Source organism: Phocoena phocoena, chromosome 2, assembly GCF_963924675.1.
Source record: "Phocoena phocoena chromosome 2, mPhoPho1.1, whole genome shotgun sequence".
In the NCBI taxonomy this organism is placed as follows: Eukaryota; Metazoa; Chordata; class Mammalia; order Artiodactyla; family Phocoenidae; genus Phocoena; species Phocoena phocoena.
Window position 1 is genome coordinate 71,218,652 of NC_089220.1, and position 21,583 is coordinate 71,240,234.

Sequence of the window (21,583 nt, forward strand, 5' to 3'; positions counted from 1 at the left end):
AATTTTTGAGATGATAAATTTCAATAAATCATTTTTTAAGAAGTGCAATCTTAGAAAAATACTTCTAATCAATGTCTATTTATAGAACTTGTTATATAAGATCTGGGATATAGGATTAGGTGATACACTTTTTGGTATGTATTTTCTCCTATTTTCTTTGTGCTGCATTGAGTGAAAAAAGGATCAGAATAGGTATATTGATTCTCTCTGTCTAAAAAACTAAAAATGCGGTTTTTAAAAACATAGAAAAAATTAGTTGGGTTGTTGACAAGCTATGCTTGGTTACAATATTTGGATTGTGAAAACTGTAAAACTCTTTTTAGTACTTTAAGCTTTCCAAATTTTTTCGTACTTATTTGATCTTTCCCAACAGTACTTTGAAGTAACAGGCTTCTCATTTTCCTTTTTCCTAATTTCATTTTGATACTAGTAGCAAACTGTTACTGCCCTACCCATGTCTCCTTGTCTACCATTTCAGAGCACACTGGCCTGATTTTCCATATTGGTGGGGGATATTCCACAGCATTTCCAGCCTCTGTAAGGGCAGAACAGCCTCCAGCCTCCATAGAAAGTCCTCAGAAAAAGATGCAGCTCTAGCAGTTGGAAGATTGGCCAGCATGCATTGAATAGACTTCGACCAATGACTAAAGGGAGGTGGTGTATATTTATACCTGCTTTCTCACGCTTTGGGTGGGATAATTCTAAGGCTACTGTTTTAAATGGTTTTCCAGGAAATCCCAGTGAGATTAAGCTCTGTTTACTCACAGTGATAATTTGCCTGGGAATTCACACCCTTCATTGCCTCCCTTCCATTCCCTGTCTCACTTCCCCAAGATGCTACTGTGTTTTCTGAAATCACTTCCAAAATAAACTACTTGCACTTGAATCCTTAACTCAGGATCTGCTTCTAATAGAACATAAAATCAGAAAATATATTCCCAAAGTACAGGCTGCAGAGAAACACTCAGTATTTATGTTGTTTAGTAACAGAACAGATTTTAGGACAGGTAGGAGCATGGAGACAAAGAAAATAGGTTTGGGGATATTTGTGGATATCAACTATCTGTGCTTTCTCTAGAAAGCCAATCATAATTACTGAAAATATATTATCTTTTGCTACTCAGACTAAAATTTAGGAAGGAAAAGAATACCTAATGAAAGCCAAAAAAGACTAGGGATTTTGTTCTTCAGATTAATATCATTTTCTATCATAGCTGCTTATGTTCATAAGTCATCAACTAATTGGCAAGGAAAAGCACACAAATTCTATTGTGTCAAGGTGTTAAAATATTATTAAATTTGCAGTGCCAATTGCTTGGTTAATTAAAAAATAAATGATTTCTTTTCACAGAATTAAAAGGTCAAGTGTTTCTATTATATTTTTTGAAAAGTTCATTCAGTTTATTTGTAGCGTAAGATGTATAGCATGCTGTAATAATAATATAGCATGCTGTATAGCAGCTTATTAATGAACTGGAAGCTGCTTTACCTTTTTTTTCCTTCAGTTTTATTAGCTGGTACAAATGCAGAAGACAACAGGTAAAATGTTTATCTGTTTAATCAGAATGGTAGAGGTATATGCAGTGAGAAACGGAGAAGTATAATTTTTTTTCAAAAGGCAATGAAATATACTAGGGAATAGAGCCTTAATTGGAATGTATTCTCTGATAATCTTCATTGACCAAATCAGCTCAGAGCTGACTGATCCATAGATGTTTGACCAGGTCAGAGGCTTAGGATAGCCTCTGTAATTGCTGGCATATCATAGCTTGGTTACTATTAGGTATACTATCCATATTAAAAATCTTATCTTCTGCCTCTGGGTCCCATGTAGTGGTGAATAGTATTTAAATATTAAGTCTAAAGAAGGAATAAGAGAAGGGTCAAATAAATACCATAAGAATACAGTGTCATGACTATTTCAATAAGCTTATGTGTATAAGGCAATTTAATTTAGAAGGCTCATTTTGAACCTAACTTACACATGGCAATGACAAATATTTTCTAAACTATTTTAGAAATAGTTTACTTATTTTTAGAAATTTGCGAACTTCAGGTTTTCCAGTTCTAAAACATAGTCTTTCCCCAATTTAAAACTACATTCTATTGAGTACTTTGCCCAGGCTTTAATGTAATATAGCTTTGAACTATATTTGCCTTTGAATTATTTTTGTCCCTTGTCTTTTACTGTTTCAAAACAATCTAGTTGCAAATCCCAGCCCTTTTCTAATTTTTCATTTTTGAAAAATATGTCCTTACATATTTTTCACAGACTACTTTGTACAAGGTCTGGCATCAGCCTTTTCTCTATCTTGACTACCACAGACTTATTCCAAACCTCATTTTTTTCTCATCATAGCTTCCCCTTTTGTAAAAAAAAAAAAAAAAAAAAATCCAATTCCGTGTAAAAATCCTCTTTATATTTGGTCATGAAGGCTACATTGTGGTTTCCTATTACATCATACATCAGATCAAAATTCTGAACTTTGGTTCACAGACCTTTACCAATATGTACTAACTTACCTGCTTTTCCTTTCTTTCAGCTCTCAGCTTATCTTCTTCCCTGACTTGAGGCAAATGTGCTTTTCATATTCCAGATGAATTTTTATTCCCAAATAAACGTTATTCTCTTCCTCATTCAGCAGAGTGTCACCTATCTTTCATTACTTAAAAGCACCAGAAATCCCAATGCCTCCTAGATGCTCCTTCCAATAAAGCACACTAAGAGTAGAGTTAGTATTCTTTTCCATTCCCTTCTCTATCTACCAGGAATTAAAATTTATCCTATTATTCTGAGGTTACTGCCTAGCTATGCAAGTATTCTTGGTCAGAATACTACAGAATTCCAGTGAAGTTCTTTCTATGCTAGCTTAATACTAAAGCCATTTTCACGTTGAAGTGCTGTTGTAGAAATGTATAGGTAAGGAGCATCTTTGTTCTAGAAATCTAGTGAATATGTTCATACGTTTTTACATCTTACAACACATCGCCATGACATTATCTCATTTGACTCAAGAATTTCGGGAGGTAGAGTTGAGGTCCCTTTTTTAAGTGGGAGGGAACCTGAGGCTCCAGTGTACTGCAGTATTCAAGAGGACAGACTTTGTAATCAAGACGACCTCAGTTTGAATTATTACGACAGTGTTTACACCAGTGTGACTTCGGGAAAATTATTAATATCTCTAAACCCAAACTGCCTCATAAAGTGCGGACAGTAATAACTACATGATATACAGCATGTAAAAAGCACCACATGTGAAGCGGATTGCCTGGCTCACGGTAAGCACTTAATACATATAGCAACATGTTAAGGGATTGCCCGACACATACTTTTAGAATATGCCCGCAAGGACTCGAAACCAAGATTTTGAATTCCAAAGCCCATACTTTTCCACTATCACTGCCTCCTAGCACACTGATTTAATTAAACTACTAACTTGATGGATGACCTTGAGCAAAATACTTTACTGAGTCAGTTTACTCATCTGTAAACGGAGTCTTTTCAGACTTTCAGCGTCTACTCCAAATACATATTTTTTTTCCTGTAGTGTTCTAGGTTGTGGTTCAGGTTCGTTATATATCCAAGATCTGTATAATCATAAGCTGTGCACATTGCACTGAATTTTACTCGTATATTCATAGTTCGTTCAGTATTTAGTTTGGGATACACACTCAGCTGTTGCCTGTCTTTAGTCCGCTTCTCGGCGCCTCGTGAAGGGGATACCCATACCTAGCTTTATTTATTTATATGCTGGCTTGTTTCCGAAAGGATTTAAGGCAGCGAGTGACACTTTAAGTTCCCTAACGAAGTCACACAGTGCGAGTAATACTCTTTTGATGAAATCTCCCGTAGAACCGCCCTTGAGTGAGATGCTAACTAATGTCTTTTACCTAACTCTTAAAAATAAAGACTGATGTACCCAGCTAGAAGTCCTGGAAGCATACAGTTAAGGTTTTTTCCTCAGCCTTGACGCTGTCCCACCCTTTGTCAACGGTCACTCGAATGCCCTTCTCAGACTAGCCAAAATTGTCGCCGCTCCAGTCCGGGCTGGAGAGAGATCCCACCCCGCCCCTTCACTCCCTCTCATACCCAAGTTTCCCGATTGGGAAGGGGCCTGAAGAGCCTTTCTCACGTTTCCATATTATTGGCTGGCACGGCTGTCAGTAATATCTACTTCCCGCCTTCCAGCCTAGCGGGTTTCTTGGACCCCTCGGTTTCTGCGACTAGCCGCTTACGTTTGCCTGAGCCGTGTTGCCGGGGACCCGTGACCTTTCACCCCCTCCCTTCCCACAGGAGCGCCCCGGCCCCCGGCCCCGCCCCCGCCGCCGGCGCGCGCCCCCGCGCACGCTCTCAGCCCGCGCGCGCTCACTCCCGCGCAGACACGCACACTCTCGCCCCCCGCACTGGCCCCCCCGCCCCCGCCCCCGCAGGCTGAGACTTCGGCGTCGGGAGGCGGCGGCGGCGGCGCTGCTGAGAGGCAGGGACCCGAGCTCGAAGTGTGTGGGAGTCTGCGAACTCAACCCCTCACTACCCTCCCCTCGCAGCCATCCCCCTCCCTCCCCGCCAGCACACCCCCCCCCCCCCCTCCACAAGCGGGAGAAATAATGAGCGAGACCGGGCGGCAGCAGCAGCAGCAGCAGCGCCGAGCAGCCCAGGCAACGGCAGAACCGCTCCGGCGGCGGCGGCAGCACCAGCAGCGGGAGCGAGCGCAGCGCTAGCGCGGCGCGGGGACCGCCGCGCTCCTTCCCGGCTCCTGCCCTCCTCCGCCGCTCGCTCTTCTCTCCGCGTCCACCTCTTTCCCCTCCTCCTGCTCATTCACTCTTTCCCTCACTCTCCCCTCCTCCTCGGCTTTTCCCTGCGCCCCGCCAGCCCTCGCGCTCTCCCACTCCCTCTGCCCGTCCTCCCCGCTCCCCTCCTCCCGCTCATTCACTCGCCCCTCTCCCTTCTCCACTCTCTCCCCCTCTCTCCTTTCTTCTCCTTCTTTCACCCTCCGTCTCTCACACCCCCTCCATTCCCCTGTCTCCTTTCTGACACTGCACTGCAGCTGCTCCTCAGCCCTGCCCCCTCCCCAGTGAGAACAAACCAGCAACATTGCTTTTTTTTCCTAAAGAGATTTCTATTGATCCGATTAAAAAAAACAAAAACAAAACAACCTTAAGAAACCCCAAAAGCAAAAAAAAAAAAAAAAAAAAAGAAAAAAAAAGAAAAGAAAAAGCCAAAACAAAAGGGAGAACCTTCTCCCCGTAGAAGCGGCAGGAACTGCAAACATGATGGCGGCAGCTCCCATCCAGCAGAACGGGACCCACACTGGGGTTCCCATAGACCTGGACCCGCCGGACTCGCGGAAAAGGCCGCTGGAAGCCCCCCCTGAAGCCGGCAGCACCAAGAGGACCAATACGGGCGGTGGGTATCGCTTCCACCTCCCCGCTGGCCCCATCCCCCGCCGCCCGCCCCTGCCTCCCTCCCTCCCGCCGCCCTCCCTCCCTCCCTCCCGCGGCCCGGACACCTCCAGCCCGAACCCGGCGGCTCCCGCGCCCTGCCTCGCGCCCCCTCCCCTGCACCTGCCCCGCATCTCGCCGGCCCCGACACATTTCCATTTCTATGTTTATCATTCATCAAAATGGCGACCGGTTTTTCGGAATAGACCTATCTTTCCATTTAATCGGTCGAAAGGCTGACTATTTAAATATCCTAGACCTGGGCAAGGGGGTCCGTTAAGGAGGAGGAGGATGACCCCGAGTGAGGTGATGGCCGCCCGAAGATGCGCGCTGCATTTAACAGTCTGATTAAATAAATAAATAAATGGCACTTGGGTAGCGGAGAGCAAATGATTGGGGCACCGGAGAGTTTTGCTCTCTTCATCCCCTTGGTTTGGGCCACAAGTAGTATGCAAAATCTGGAAGAGTGCATACTCTTACCGCACTTACATTGTCGGTGCAAATATTTCACTGATTTGTCTTCAGGGGTGTGCATACGAGGGTGGGGGTGTCTGGTACTCTGACTTGTTAGTTAACATCCTGCGCTTCTTGGGAAGATGAGTTTTAACGGGACCGGTATCGCTTCTTCATTTGCACTGGAGTCATCTTAACAATGCACCCAATGCATCGAGGCAGAGGTGAATTTATCTACAGCACGTACATTAGAGACGGATGGGGGTCTTGCGAATGGCACACTCGAAAAATTTGGAACGTTCATTCACATAAGGAAGCTGGATTTACCGGGGTGTTTCCTATTTAAGACATGATCAGTTTGACGGAAATTAAAGTTTATGGAGTTGGCTTTATTTTTTTAAAACATTTCAATCTTTCTTGGTTAATCTACCCCCTTCGTTTTAATGATTGTGATTCTTTTGGAGAAGGAACATTATCTGGTCACTTTTAAGTGTATTTGATGTAAATGACTCCTAAGCTTTTTAGTATTGGCAAAATTCTTCTTAAGGTCCTTTAATTAATGAGCTTAAACGAGATCATAGTAGACTAAGGAGTGCTAAAGAAATACTCCAGGATTAGTTAGATTTGGCAGTCCACATCACTTTGAGTTATTTCCTGGCAATTATTGAAGGCTTGGAATACACCCTACAGTTTGGGTGGATTATTTGGTAGGAGAATGGTTGTTTTGCATACTTTAGGTAGGATATAGGCAATGGCTAATTGTAGTCCTTATGTGTTTGCTCATGTTAAACAAATATAGCTCATCACTATTTACTGTCTTTTTATTTATTTATTTTGCAATATGTTAAGGTTTGTCATGGTGTAAATCTCTGAAGTTTTGTTAAAGGGTCAGTTCATTTTGTTTTACCATAGTAACTACAGATAGAATTGGAAGACTTCCATGTTTGGAATAACAACTGGAATTTAGTCATCAGTTTATACAGTGCTGCAAAATAATAGAACATGTTTAGATTTTAATTCCAAGTTTGAAAGTATAAATTCTACAGAATGGGAAACATTTCGTACGTATTTATTTTTCAGTGTAATTGGCTTATTTTCGTTCTTTAAAAAAAAAAAATTAACCCCATATTTCCTGCAGCTGTATGCCCAATGTTTTAATCGCTCTTTTTCTCTCTTGAGGGTGGAGGGAGGATACAAAGTTTAAAATTATTGTGTTAACGAAGTATATTTCCTTGCATTTTTCAGAAGACGGCCAGTATTTTCTAAAGGTTCTCATACCTAGTTATGCTGCTGGATCTATAATTGGGAAGGGAGGACAGACAATTGTTCAGTTGCAAAAAGAAACTGGAGCCACCATCAAGCTGTCTAAGTCCAAAGATTTTTACCCAGGTAGGTGCAATGGTGAAGAGATTGTTTGATAAATCCCCAAGGAAATAAAAGATCTACCTGTGTTGTGTGCTGTATTGAAAAAATTCTTAATAGTGTAGACTGTTTATTTATTTGATGTATTAGAGTATTTGTGGAAAAATTTTAAGAGTATTTTCACTCTTGGTTATGTTTTGTTTCTGTAATTGATATTCTGTCTATGATGTAGACCAATTTCGAGATGAATCTTCTGGGTATTTCTAAATACTTCTTTCTAATTAGGGGAAAAAACTCTAAAATTTAAAGATAGAAACCTAGACAGCTGGCATCAGGAAATAGGGTTCTTCTGAAGTTTTCAGAAATAATTGTAATGACAATTAGACTAGAGTGAATTCAGAAGAGGGGGTAGAAAGGCTTCTTAAAGAATGCACCATTTACTTTCTAAATCCATTATGTACCTCTTTCTGCTTCATTGCTTTGTTTGTTGGCCCTGGAGTGAAGAGGACAAGTGCTGCCTCTTCAGATTTTTAAAATATTGTGTTTTTAATATAACTGTGACAAGGAAATATATTATTATGTAAGAAGTAAAATAATGCTTCAAAATTTGTGTTACTTAAGAGCTGTATTAAGAGCTGTATTTGATCAAAATATATTAACAGTTTGTGTGGTACTGTAGGTACTGTAACCCAGTGGAATATGGCAAGTTTCCTAGGTGGTATAATTTTTTTTTATAACTTTTCAGTGTGTTTTTTAAATTTAAACTGTCTATAGTACTATGCATTTATCTTTATCTTTTTAAAATCATTTTGCTACTTAATATATGGATTTTAAGTTTAACAGTGTATCTCCTAGATAAAACATTAATTGATTTGCTTTTACCTACATGTAGCTTCTGCAGTTTTTTTTTTGGTTATTTCATATTTATGGCCATAAAAAATATTTATTCAGTGCTGAGGGGACCAACACTGCTTATTTTTTTTCTTGGTAGGAAAGAAAAGCTGATTTGCTTTCAGTGATCTAATTCAGTAAGAGTTCTTTAGTACAGCAAAGACATCTGGTATGAATGTAAGCAAAACATTTGGAGGATTTCTTTTTCATAGCCAATCGCTTGGTGGTAGAAAGTGGGCCACTGTACTGCATAAGACGGTTTTAGAATGGTTGGAACTGTCATTTAGTTATGTAAATTAAATGTAGTATGTTTGGCAAACATTACATTTATTAAACTAAGGTGTTATCTATTAGATATGTCCTATGAAAGTTTGTTTTCTGTGAGTGTAGTTTTGTAGATGGCTTTCCTTGTCTCTGAAACTTTCCTTATGCATTAAGAAAGTTTGCTGACATATTCACATTCTTATATTTAAAAGGTATGTTATGATGAAAAAAATGTGGAATTGTGAAAATCTTTAGTGCAAATAAAAGCATTCAAAAGAGCTTGATTGCAGAATTAATAATGTTATAGTTCTAGGAAAAGAGCTGCAATGGTAAATTAAATTCACTGTCAATAGATGAAAATGAAATAGCTTTTTCTGCATTATACATGAGGGTATCAGATGTGCAGGGATGTTACAGAAAATTGGTGTTTATCAAGGATATTCCAAATAGTAAATTAAATGCCTTTTCATTTGAATATAGTGTATTTTCAGTGGGTTGGAAAGGGTGCAACTAGAATTAGATCTTTTGTTTTTAGTCCACAGTTGTGTATTTTTTTCTTATTACATTGAAATTGCTTATTTTATTTATAGTTCTGAGGCATGTTATTCATATAGAGCAAGAATATCCGTTGGAAAAAATGGAAAACTGGAACGCGTTGAATAAAATTTTGTGTGTGTAGTGACGTAACGTGATCAAATGTGAGTTGAAATGTCTGGATAAAAGAAGGCTTATACTCTGCCTGTAACAGGTGGAAACCAGTCACAAACTATGGAATCAATTGTAAGGATAAAAAAAGCCCTGTAATTTATAAGAAGCTTTAATAATTTTGAACACTTTGTATGTAAATATGATTTTAGCTAGGTTATTACCTGTTCAGACAGATACATCTCTCTTCTGACAGACTTTAATAGTCTTTCTGTTCATACTTGACCATAAGCCTGTGGAATTATCTGAGGTCCTGGTATTCTTCAACATAGCAGCCTCTGAGCTACTTTCAACTTCTCTTACTCAGATATATTTAAGGGATACTTACCTTGCTCATCTCAAATGAACTAAATTATAAAGCTGTGATTTATACTGCCTAGTTATGAGGACTTTCTTGTAGGATTATGCAGTAATTAAAGCCCTTTTTTGTGTGTTTCATATATGTACTTACGACTCATATTCCATTACAATGAATATGCCCGATGTTTATTTCATGAAGCATTTTTCTGTTTCTTATTTGTAAGACAGAATATTTGGGGATAAGTGCACTTCAGTTGTATAACTTAATGGATTTTCTCAAATACCTAAGTTTTAAAACAATGCAATTGTTTTCAGAAGGTTCACTTAAAATACTGGTGTATTTGAGAAAAACTTTCTTCAGAGTATATATTACAGAGTACAGACATTGCTTAAGTAATCTCTTAAGCAACCTTGCTTTTCTGAGTAATTTTTAATATTTATGGTTGAGATGAAGAAAATAGTTTTTGCACATTAATTGGTATGAATTTAGAATTTATAGAACTGTATATTACATTGTGTATTTTAGCATGTCATATAAAATAAAATAATTTGGGGACATTGTATGATGAGGATTGTAAAGTACATTTATCAATTACTGTAATCGGAAAAAAAGATCGATAAGTAGATTCATTTTTTTGCTGTGCTGTGTAATTCATTTATCTATTACTAAAAATCTAAATCTTATAAAATACTAACTTATTACCTGTGGTTTATGAATATATCTTTTATTCTTACTTGATTAAAGGAACCTAATTTGATTTATTTATATATCCTTTTTATAAGTAGGTTACCCAAAGTTAATGCCTTTTAATTAAAAAACAGCTTTCTCATTTTGGGAAATACATTACTGTATGCATTTTCAGGATGGCAATAGGATAGTATTCTTTTATTCCTTTATTTGGCATCTGAAGATGTGTTTGGTTTTGTTAATAAATAGATTGATTTTATCTGTTAAAATCATTTAATGAATGGTTCAGGTAGATAATTGGGAAAATTTATTGAATACATTATTCATTGGGAATAGTAAAGGATATATAAAATAAATATTTTCATGTATGCCTTAGATTTTAGAACATTTCATAGTGTACCTATTTTATTCCATTATATGACACTGGAGATATTCATTATATCAAACAGGAATTCTCTATAATCTTAGCATGTATTTGTGTGTGTTTTAAACTGTTTTTATACTTGTGGCTATAAAACTGGATCACATTTAATATAAATTATTTCCTTTTTTGGTCTTAAATTAAAATTTGAGCGCATTATTCCTAGATTTATTGTAGCTTAATTTATCACTATCCAACTTGGGTGATGCTTTTTTAAAAAACCACAAACTATTTATATGTGAAATCTTTAAAAATCATGAAAAAGCAGAATGTGAGTGAAATTTTCTTTTAGTGAAGGAAATACCCCACACTGCCTTAATTTTGACATGGGGAAAATTCAGTGGCCAATTTAACCATTAGGGTTGAGATTGTATAAGAATGATAATTCTTTTAAAATAAGAGGAGTTTATGAAGTTTGGAATAGATCACTTTTGTTTACATTGTTGAAGGAAGAGTATTATTGTATTGGTAGTACAATGTGAATACTTTTGTTATAGCTTCTGAAAGTTGCAGTCTATACTCTTCTTTGATCTGAGTTGCTTTGCATCTTAGAAATTTACTGGCATATATTTTAAGGCAAAATTAGCAGGTAAATATAATTGTAACAAGTAGAAAATAAAGTATAATTTCCAATATTGTTGAATTTAATAGGGTAGCTGCCATTACACTGTGCTATACCTTTGGTTTTAGTATTGTCAAAGAGTTGCTGACACATAATGTGTTTTTCTTTAAATATTAAAGTTGTAATATTTATGTTTGTCATGCTGCCTATGGTTGTGGGTTATTTTATGTTTTGTCTGTCTCTATCCTCAGTTGTGGGAGGAGCCATAAGCTTTCACTTATACATTAATATCTGTCTGAAAATTTGCTGCATTTTTAATACTTTATTTCTCATGTTAAGCAATGGGAAATCTCAGCACATGAAGGAATTAGCATAGCACAATCTATATTATAATTGTACTTTCCGAAAGTTATAATTTTTATACTTAACCCATGAAAGCAAATGTTTTGTGGTATGAAATTTTTTAGAAAGATTGAATTAGCATTAAAAATCTTAGCTATTCATTTTATTTGATTCTTTTTTTAATTTCATCTGGATGTTATATCTTCTATTATCGATTTAGTAAGTTATGGCTTTACAGTGTCAGTGTTTTCATGAATGATATAGCACAATGTCACTTTGAAATTTGCTATTTGAAGCCTTCTAGATTTTGGAAAAATAGCTCATGTAAAATTTGTGGCATTGTAAGGTAATATAGTACGTCTAACAACATTGTCTTGCAAATATCACCCCCAAAGGATTTCAGGAATAGTTTAAAAATAGTGAGCACAGTCGGTGAAATAGTTCAATATTTATGTATTGAAGGTGTTTCGTATAATATACAAAGAGGAAAAACGATCTGTGTCTTGGGAACTCTAAGGAGTATGTGGTATCACTAAAAACCGAGCAAGAAACCACCAGTTAGAAACATGTCTTTTTATAGTTCGGTTCTTTTGTTTTGTTTTGCTCTGGCTTAAGATAATTAATTTTTGCTCTTAAATATTACAAATAACATTTGCTGAACACACTTATGCCACTTGTTAACTAAAATTCAGCACCTAATAATTTTTTTTTTTACTTAGAGTTTAGTCTCAGTTGTTTCCAGTTTAGTGGAGCTGTGTTTTAAAGGATAACTTTTATGAGCAAGTGCAGCTTTTCAGAATAAAATTGGGGGGATGAGGGTGGGAGATTTGTACTTGATTGCCATCTCATTTCCATCTTTGGATGAAGCTCTAGCATAAAGTTAAACAACATCTGCAGAGATCTGACTGACAAACATCTCTCTGGGACTCATCATTGCAGCCTGCAGCAGGTGCATTCAGCTTTGCAGTCTTTTCCAAAAAGAGGTTAGTTTGTTCTAACATTTATCGGTAGACCAGTGGAAGCAAGTGACTAGAAAGAAGAGGTTGGTTGTCACTTGTCCAGTGCTGGAATACTACAGGTAATTGGACTGGATTGGTGGGAACCGTAGCAGTATGTGTCTCACATTGCACTGCAGCTGCTATGGAGCTTAATTAACCTTACCCTCAGAGACTGAAGTGTCACGGTATAAAATGTAACATGCAAGAAATGAAGCAGTACTTTTCAATACTTCCTGATGCTTGGATTGGTAAAATTTCTGTTTTCTTCATCCTATTCTTTAAAGATATGGCATCACATTTTCCATTTTTTATATGGAAGTATTTGAAACTAAAATGATTTCCATGAATCTGATAGAATCTACATGAAAAGGAGATAGGGGCTTTAGGTGTAGAAATAAAGAGAAAATAACCTTAAGTAGGAAGTATTTTAAGTTCGCTATTCCACAAGTATATTTTCAGGTTATGAGTGAGTGGAAATAAGTGGAAGTACATTGTAGTTCTTTTTTTATTATCTTAGATTAACATTTATTTATTTATTTTTACAAGAGAAAGAACCTATGTAAAATTAAGTTGTATCTTTTTAGCATGTTAGGGACTTTGACAGGCAAACTTTGCTGAGTGTTTTGATGTGTTCCAACACAGAAGACAGGCATAGTATGTTAAAAATGTTTTTAGGATGCTTCAGCTTAATATAGGAGTGCTGTTGAAGTGGTTCTTTACCACAATTTATTATAAGTAAATTAAAATTTGATTAAATAAAAACTCTAAAAAAGTCAATCATTCATTTCTTTTGTTTTAAATTTTTTGATATATTTGAAATACTGACAGTATGCTTCCATGACACATATAGAAGTTTCTTGTATGTTCTAATAGTGTTCCCAATTAATGTAGATGTCTCATCACAGTCCTGTTTATCAGTTGGCCTTTGAACGGAAAAAATGTCTTTAAATTAAATCTGGCAAAGTGCTATACTATTTTAAAATAATTCAGAATTTTAAAATATCATTTAGAGTCTTTGTGAAGCAGTTTTATTATTTTGACTTTTTTATTAGTTTTACTAAATTGAATTTTTTGGTATCCATTGACTACAACTTGTCAATTACCCAAGAGTAATTAAGTTTTGGAGTTTGCAGATTTTTTGTAATCTATATACTTTTATTGAAGGAATTTTTACCAGAGTGGCCAATAACTATTTGATTCTGAAGTTACTGTTTGTAAGAAAAAGCTTCTAAATTTTATCTTAATTAGATTATGAATAATAGGTAATTTATTGGTAATTATAGTAATTGTGGAAAATAAGATTAAAATAATCATCTTTAGAAGTGGAGAGAATCATTCCTCCACTTTTAAACATATTTCATTTATCAATCAAGATTTTTCATTTTTGACATTGTGGAATGTTGTTTTCTTATTAATTCTCATCAATATAAAAATAGTCTTTAAAATTACACATTTAAGAAGTTTTGATAAAGAAGATATTGAATAAGAATAAACATTTTGAGACTAGAAAATAGAAAATAAAGATTACTATGTAACTAACAAACTTTTTGAGATATTTTCAACATTTGCTAAGTTTCAAACCACTATATGGATATCCTTTTCCATGACAAACTTGATCATGAAAACACATAATATCTGCACTCCATCATTGATCTTTTGCTGCTTCCTGCAGGGCCTGTCATAGCATCGTTGACAGGACCAGATGAAAAATGAAATCAGTATCTTGAGTTTTTTAACAGCAAAATGATTCAGGTAAGATTATTTGGTGTGGAAAATAAAACATTTTTTACCATTTTTATACTCATTTAATAATTGATATTTAAAATTAATATTTTTCTTATTTTAAGACCTGTTTTATGTCTTACTGATGTTCAGTATATTTGTCATATCCAATGAATTTTATTCTGAACTCAGTAATTTTTAAGTTTTAGACTGTAGTGTTTCTTACTTTCCTTGTGAAACTTAGCATACTTTTTGAAGCTTTGAAGAATAACTTTTCTTTCTCTTTGAAAGATTTTTGAGAACAGTTACATGATGAAGGCCCCATAATTTGATTGTAGGATAAATTTTCACACAATGAACTTACTAATTAAGAGTTCAAATCCTGCATTTCCTCTAGGATAGATATAATAAATGCTACTCTCAGTTTGATTGAATTTTTAGAAATCATTCTTACCTTGAAGAAAGTTGTCTTCATTTAAATTGTTAATAATTTGCTGCTCTAGTACTTAGATTGGGCGGTGACTTTATTTTAAGATTTAGTAGATAGAGGGAAGGACAGAAAAGAAGGAAAGGGGTAGTGCATTTTAACACGATAGTAGAGAATTCAGTATGTGTTTTTGTTTTATGTTACTAAATATTTTTGAATAACTGCAGCTTTTCAATTTTGGTTATATCCATTCTTGAAATACTTGTTTTTGAAGGAATTATTGTTGGAAGCAGTTGAGCTTCTACTTGGAGACCTTTCATTCACATACATAGTTTTAATTATTCTTTGTATAACTCCTGTGTTTTTAATTTTCTAAGACTAATTAATTTTTTTAAGTCAGAGAAGTACTTTTTAAAAAAAAATCTAGTTTCAGCCTTCACTCTGAAATCTGTCTGGAAGTTTTTCTCTTGTCAATATAAGTATTTATCAGCTGCTTCCTATGAGTCCAGGTGTCCTATGGTCATTATGACTTAGAAGTATTACGAAGCATCTTTTCTTTGTAAAGTAATATGGGTATGTTTTACTTCACCCTAAAATGTTGTGCTTTGATTGTTATTGTGTCCTTAAGTTTTGTTTAAAAATATTTTTTATATTGCATCTGTGATATCTGTCAGTGACTTAGTGAGGACACTTAGGAGTATCGAAGAGGCTTTTTTTTTTCGTTTAAAGGGATTGGAAAAATAATGGAATTGTGGAACTAGATGAAAGAAATGGTGCTTAGGTGCGATCTCTTCCAGAATCTTCATTTAATAGTTGAGAAAACCAAGATACCAAGAGTGATATAGGCAAATAATTGTCCTGCAACTTTTAAATATGTTTTCTGAATTTGTGGTACAATTATAGTACGTACTTCATTCTCTTTTTATTTTGCTTTACTTTTTTTTTTTTTTTCCTCTTTTTGAATGTGCCTCTCTGAGGAAATAAGTCTTCACTTCTCTCTCCTAGTTTTAAAATAAATACTCCTACCCCCACCCCCGCTTTTTTAAACTAAGTTGAAAGCACAGTAGTTATTTTACAGTAATTTTTGTTGTTGTTGATTTGCTACACTGAAAGGCCAAAGACAGGTACTCTTTATCATTACCATATGTTAAAAAACAAAGATATGGTAGATTATATTGCCCGGAATATAACCTGGTCATTTCTGTATTTTCATAATTGTACTGTTTGAAAATGGCAGTGTTCAGGGTTATTTGATTTCTACAGCTTTGTTACTTCATTTACGAAGTTTTTTTTTTTCCTTCTTTTTTTCTTCCTTCCTTTGTTCCTTAGCTCAACTTTTTAATTTCTTCATTTTTGGTTAAACAGAGTATTGACATTGCTAAAAAAAATTATATAGCCTTTCTAAGTCAAATTCTGTTTTTGGGGATATGTATATTTTCCATATTTTTATGACATATAATTTCCTTAAGTATTGCATATTTGGCTAGGTATTCATAACAGTTGGTTTTAAAAGGGCAGAGTATTATGATTAAGAAATAAGCATGAGCGTAATTGTACGGCAATCTAAGTACAAATGAAGATATATAATAATTATTAATTTTAAAACATAATTATTTTCTCTTTTTTGTCTATCCATTTCATCAAATTGGTCCACTTCTCGGTTAATTAGAATTCTGGTGCTCTTTGCGTTGCATTATAGGCTTAAGGACTACTTTCTAACATAATTATAAAAGTCACTTAACGTGATTTTGTAGACATTTTTCCTTCACGGATTTAAATTAAAACAAAAAAATTTGTCATAGTCTTTACTTACTACAGTTGAATAGTAGAATTAAGCTTCATTGATATGAAGGAATTTATGTCACCCTTCATGCCTGCTGTATGTTCAGCATATAGCCCAGTGCTTTAAACATCTGTGGCATTTGAAACATAAATGAATGAATGTGTGATTGAATGAATGACCAATCTGAGGCTTCATCTGTGAATGTGGTGGATATAGAAGGCAATCTGTAGTTTTTCATTATATTTCTAGTTTACTTCAGTGGGGTGATATCAATACAGTGAATGTAGAAGGCAATTCATCTTTAATTTTGTATTATATTTCTAGTTTACTTAGGGGTGTGTGTGTGGGAGTATATGTGTGTGTGAAACATCTGTATTTCGGATAAGTAAACTAATGAGTTCAAAATTCAAACGAACAAGGAAAGACCATAGAAGTGTTAAGACAAATATGGGCCAGGTCTTATGAAAGAAGAGTAGAATTTTGTTTTCTATTTAGCATGTTGTCCTGAAACTTTCAGAAAACTGAAAGCTAGTATTATGGAGAGTACTTAAAAGCCGTCTCCCAGATGAAGATCAATTTAAAAATACTCTGTCTTAAGAAACATGAGCTTAACTAATATTTATTAATAAAGTAATACAAAGTACCTATATTACCAGATTTGATAGTTATATCACATTACAGTTTACATATTGCCACATGGCTACCTGTGCAGTAAGGAACAATCTACTGATGACTTTTCTTGAGATACCCTGAAAATCAAAGATTACTAACCACTAAATTGAGGTTACTTTATTAAAAATATGATTAGTAAATGTTTTGTTTTTAATATATTTTAATATCTCATTCCCCACCTATAGTGGGGAAGTAAACATGTATAAATACATTAGGACTTTTAGAAGCTGGACTATTAAATTTTCTTATTTACTCAGGAGAGGAGTATACCAACTATGTAGTAGATTGGAATTTATATGCTTTGAGCTTGACTAACTCAAATACTTTATTTGAAATTAATAGGAAAGTTATTGAATTTGGTTTTCTTCAAAGTCTTTTAAATACTTTTTAAACAGAATTTAGAGAAATGTATGAAATATTAGTGTTTATCTTGTATTAATACATTGTTTGATTTTTGCTGCAATAAACCAATGAAACTTCTAAGATTTAATAAATATATTTAGTTTCAGGCTTAGTCCCTTACATTTTTATAAATTCAATTTATTTTTTAAAAAGCTGATGGAGAATAATGGGTTAAAATAACTCTTAAGTGTTTACTTGGCGGCTTCCCCTGCCCTTCTCTGCCACCATGGCCAGATTTTAACATTCTCATGGACATTTATGCGTTCCCTTTGGGGTTAGAACGAGATATACAGTTTTCTGAAGTTCTTACTCTCAAGCAGGGGAGCAATAAGAAACAATAAAGATAAATAGCTGGTTATAATGAAATTTGATAATTGTATAATGATAGAATTATGTCTTGAAGTTGAAACTGCCTGTGTCAGTGGCAAGATCTTGAGAGAAGAGGATATACTTCAAAAAAGACTTCAAGGAGGAGCTGACAGAGTTTTGAGGGTTGAATTTTAATTTGCTTGGTGCACAAGAGTGGAAGGTCATTTGAAGCAGAGACAATATATATATCCATGGAGTTATGAAAAATTCCTGGTATATGCAGGGGTCCAAAAGTAGTTTGTATTACTGGGATACAAAGTAGATATTGCTGTGGGCAGAGAGTGGGAGTAGGGAGATACTATCGATATTTGTACAGATAAGAGAAAATGTATTAAAAATGTAAAAGAAAAGAGTTTGATGGAAATATTTTTAATTTGGAGACATTCAATAGGAAGAAATATTTTAAAGAAAAAGTACATTTGTTATGTCTATAAGATGAATGACAGTGGTACTGTAATTAAAATAGATGTATTTGTATAAATATAAATAGTGATACTTGTACCTTGGAGGAAGGATTGCCCTAGTTATCTAAAAACAGAGTTAAATAGTAGATTGGGGAGTCTGGCTTTCTGCCTCGGTTATATAAGTAGAATTAAAGAGAAGACTAATTTGTTTAGAAAGAAAGGAAAAAACTACTAGAGATAAATGTTAAATATGAAAGCTATCTTTTTATTAAGCAACTATGTGCTGAGGGTAGAAGAAAAAAAGTGTGGAACCTAGTGAATGAAAATGTCAGTGAGGAATGTTTTGCCGTATTCAGGAAAGCTCTGGAGATAGAAATCCGTTTTTGACATTTGTTCACTCTTATATAACCTGTTGTCTATGCAGGTGCATTTAAAGTTAGTGACTCAAATGGTTTCTTTTACTAGTTTGCCTTTGATTAATAGCTGTTTAGAATCATAGATCGGATAAAAATTTTCTCATTCCTTAAATTATGAATATGTAGGCCTAGTTTCTAGCTCTCTTGGTATATGAACATTTATTTTTAATTTGATGAAAATTAGTGATTTGCACAACGTATGCAATTTTAATGTGTGAATTTTAATTTTTTGACAGTGTTCAAACACTAAAGTTTTGGTATGTGATAGAGACATTGGTGTGTGTTATGTCAATGAAAATGAAAGTTGAAGCTTTCATTATTGTTAGTGGATTCTCTGTCGTATAATTATTTTGTTTGGCATTTCAATTGATTATTGAGATTCAGCAGGATTCTCCATCATTGATAAATATTTATTTCATATGAAAATTAGTCTTAATTGATAATCTGTCAAATCCAGATGAGTTTAAAAAGTCACTGTGAAAAATATGGCACTGTTTTACATTTAGAAAATGAGATTAAAAATCTATTTAGCATTTATTTGTGAAATTATTGGCTAGTTGTGTAGAGAAACATTAAAAAATTGAACAGCTGAAGTGACATTAAGCACCAGATGGGAATTTGAAATAAAAATATTCATTGTGTAATCTTTATTTAAATGCTATTCATAATTCAGTAATACCAGTTGTATAACTCAAGGTTGACTTCCATATAAAAAGGAAGCATAAGCAGAGTCTCATTGCCTTCAAATTGATGTGCATATCATGGCATGGTAACATAACTTGTTCTTTAAGGGATAAATAATATAGGTAAGGTGACTGCATGCATTGCAGAACCAATACAATTCCTTCTGAGAAAATCTGTGAAGGAACTTTGGGTTTGTGAATTGTTTCAAAGTGACATTTATTTAAATTGAACATCTTTTACGAATTCTGCCTTTAAGATGATATTCCATTTTACATTTACACGTATATTCTCAACTGAAAATTTCCAGCCATGTTTTCTTTACAGTAATGTTTGACATTGTTTCTTCTGAAGTACGTACCTATTCTGTTTAAGGAAATGTATGTTCCTTTGAAAGCTTTATCACATTTTTAGCTACACTGGTATATTTGACATCTTATTTAAAAACTAGAATGACTCTAGATGTGAAAACACAAACTGTGATAATAAGCTAAATATGCCATATGTGGTAGTTTAGGTTGGCATATATCTCAAATGGCATGTTTAATGTACTGTATTAGTAAGATTAGTAATTTTACGGTGGAAGGCTGCTACTTTTATTTTATAGTCTTTTGCTGGTGGGCTTAGAATGCTGACAGACCCTTTACTTTGTAAATCCTTGTTTTCAGCCCAATGGCAAATTTTTTTGCCATTGAAATTATCTACATGGGATCCCTCTTAGTAACTAACTTATTCTCTAAAGTTTGTGAAAATTAATGAGAATTACAAGTAATCAGTATATAGTTTGACAGATGATTATGAATGTGAAATGTAATCATGTATTTTTGTTAAGGAATAATCTATTTGGTATAACCAAAATGGTTTAGTAAAATAATTAAGAATTGAAAATGGTGTTTTTATTTTTGGAAAATGTATATATATTAATAGGAAAAGCCTTGAGGTTCTATGTCTATATACCATTTATAAAACCATTTAAAGCAAACTGCAATAAATATTGCCCCTTTATGACAGTATGACTGCACTCTGAAATCATATTCCAGGTTTCTTGAACAAATTTTTTTCTTTAATTTTTTTAAAAATATTGCTTTTATTAAAAATTTTTCTGAAAACCCTTCAAATACTTCAGCGGATTACATTAAAAATAAGTAGAAACTGCACTGTGAGCAGGATAATTTCCCTAAATGAAAGGGATAAATAATGTAGGTAAGGACTATGTACATTTTTTGACTACTTAAAATATGCAGAACAAATACAATTCTGTTTGAGGAAAATTTTGAAGAAATTTTGGGTTTAGGAAACATTTCAAGTAACAGTTAGCTAAATTAAGTATCTTTTAAAGAGCCAGGCTCTGATTTTCTTTATGTACATATTTAAACTATCTCTTGACCATTAATGGGAAAAATGATAGTCTTGTTTTTAAAAGTCTAGAACTGTATAACTAAAATTTAATAAAAGTAAGTAAGCAGTACATAAAAGTAATTTGCTAATCATGCCTTAATTTGATCTTACATCTCTGCTTAAAATGTCAGTATAGGCAGGAATTCTTATATCTGTTTTACAGTTGAGGAAAATAAGATAGTGAAAGTTAAAATGATTTGTGATATAGAAAGTTAATGATGAACCTGTTTGTTTACTGTTATTCTATAACTCTTTGCATCAGACTGCTTATAAATTTCAGTTAAAAAATACAGTATTCAAAATTTAGGTAAGATTCACCAAACTGCCACATTTGACCCATCACCGAGAAATAATTAGATATTTTTTATGGATTGATAATTTTCCCTGTTCATCTGGAAATGCTTCAAATTTCAGTTTTGCCATTGAAAGTGAAACTGTAATAATTCAGCAAAATAGAGACTAAAAACAAGTTTTCTGTTCTGACCAGACCTCTGTAAACATAGAACCTTGATATTGTCTAGGTATTTCCTGTCTTCATATTGCTATTAGACATTAGGAGAGTTTGAAATTTTGCCTTGTCTACGAAGTTTTTTACATGAAATCATTTGATTATTCTTCATTTAGCATTATAAGATTTGTCTTTCACATTTTAAATCATATATAACCACTGCTCTAGAGATTTGTTAAACTGTAGACTTAAGGTTAGTAAGGTCTAGTCAAATCACTGTGATAGTACTTAATATAATCAAAGTTTTTATGAAGATAATATGCTTTGGATATTACACAGTGGAGTTTATTAAGAAAATATCAAATCAATTCAGTACTTTTTAATGCTTTATGGGGATGTGAGATAGAATACAAGACTCCTAGAGAACATGTGGCAT

The 21,583-nt window shown here is 34.3% G+C and overlaps 1 protein-coding gene across 5 annotated transcripts in view; it reads left to right on the plus strand.

Moving 5' to 3' along the window:
* Positions 1 to 4,949: 4,949 nt before the first annotated feature.
* NOVA1 (NOVA alternative splicing regulator 1) overlaps positions 4,950 to 21,583 on the plus strand; it is a 142,203-nt gene continuing 125,569 nt past the window's right edge. For 2 of the 5 annotated variants that reach the window (XM_065871618.1, XM_065871619.1), the window contains exons 1-2: positions 6,092 to 6,116; positions 7,138 to 7,281. In XM_065871618.1, the coding sequence (XP_065727690.1) occupies positions 6,092 to 6,116; positions 7,138 to 7,281 (169 nt within the window). Of the gene's footprint in view, positions 5,405 to 6,091; positions 6,117 to 7,137; positions 7,282 to 21,583 lie in introns of those variants that run through there. The other 3 variants (XM_065871615.1, XM_065871617.1, XM_065871616.1) reach the window with 3 other exon arrangements.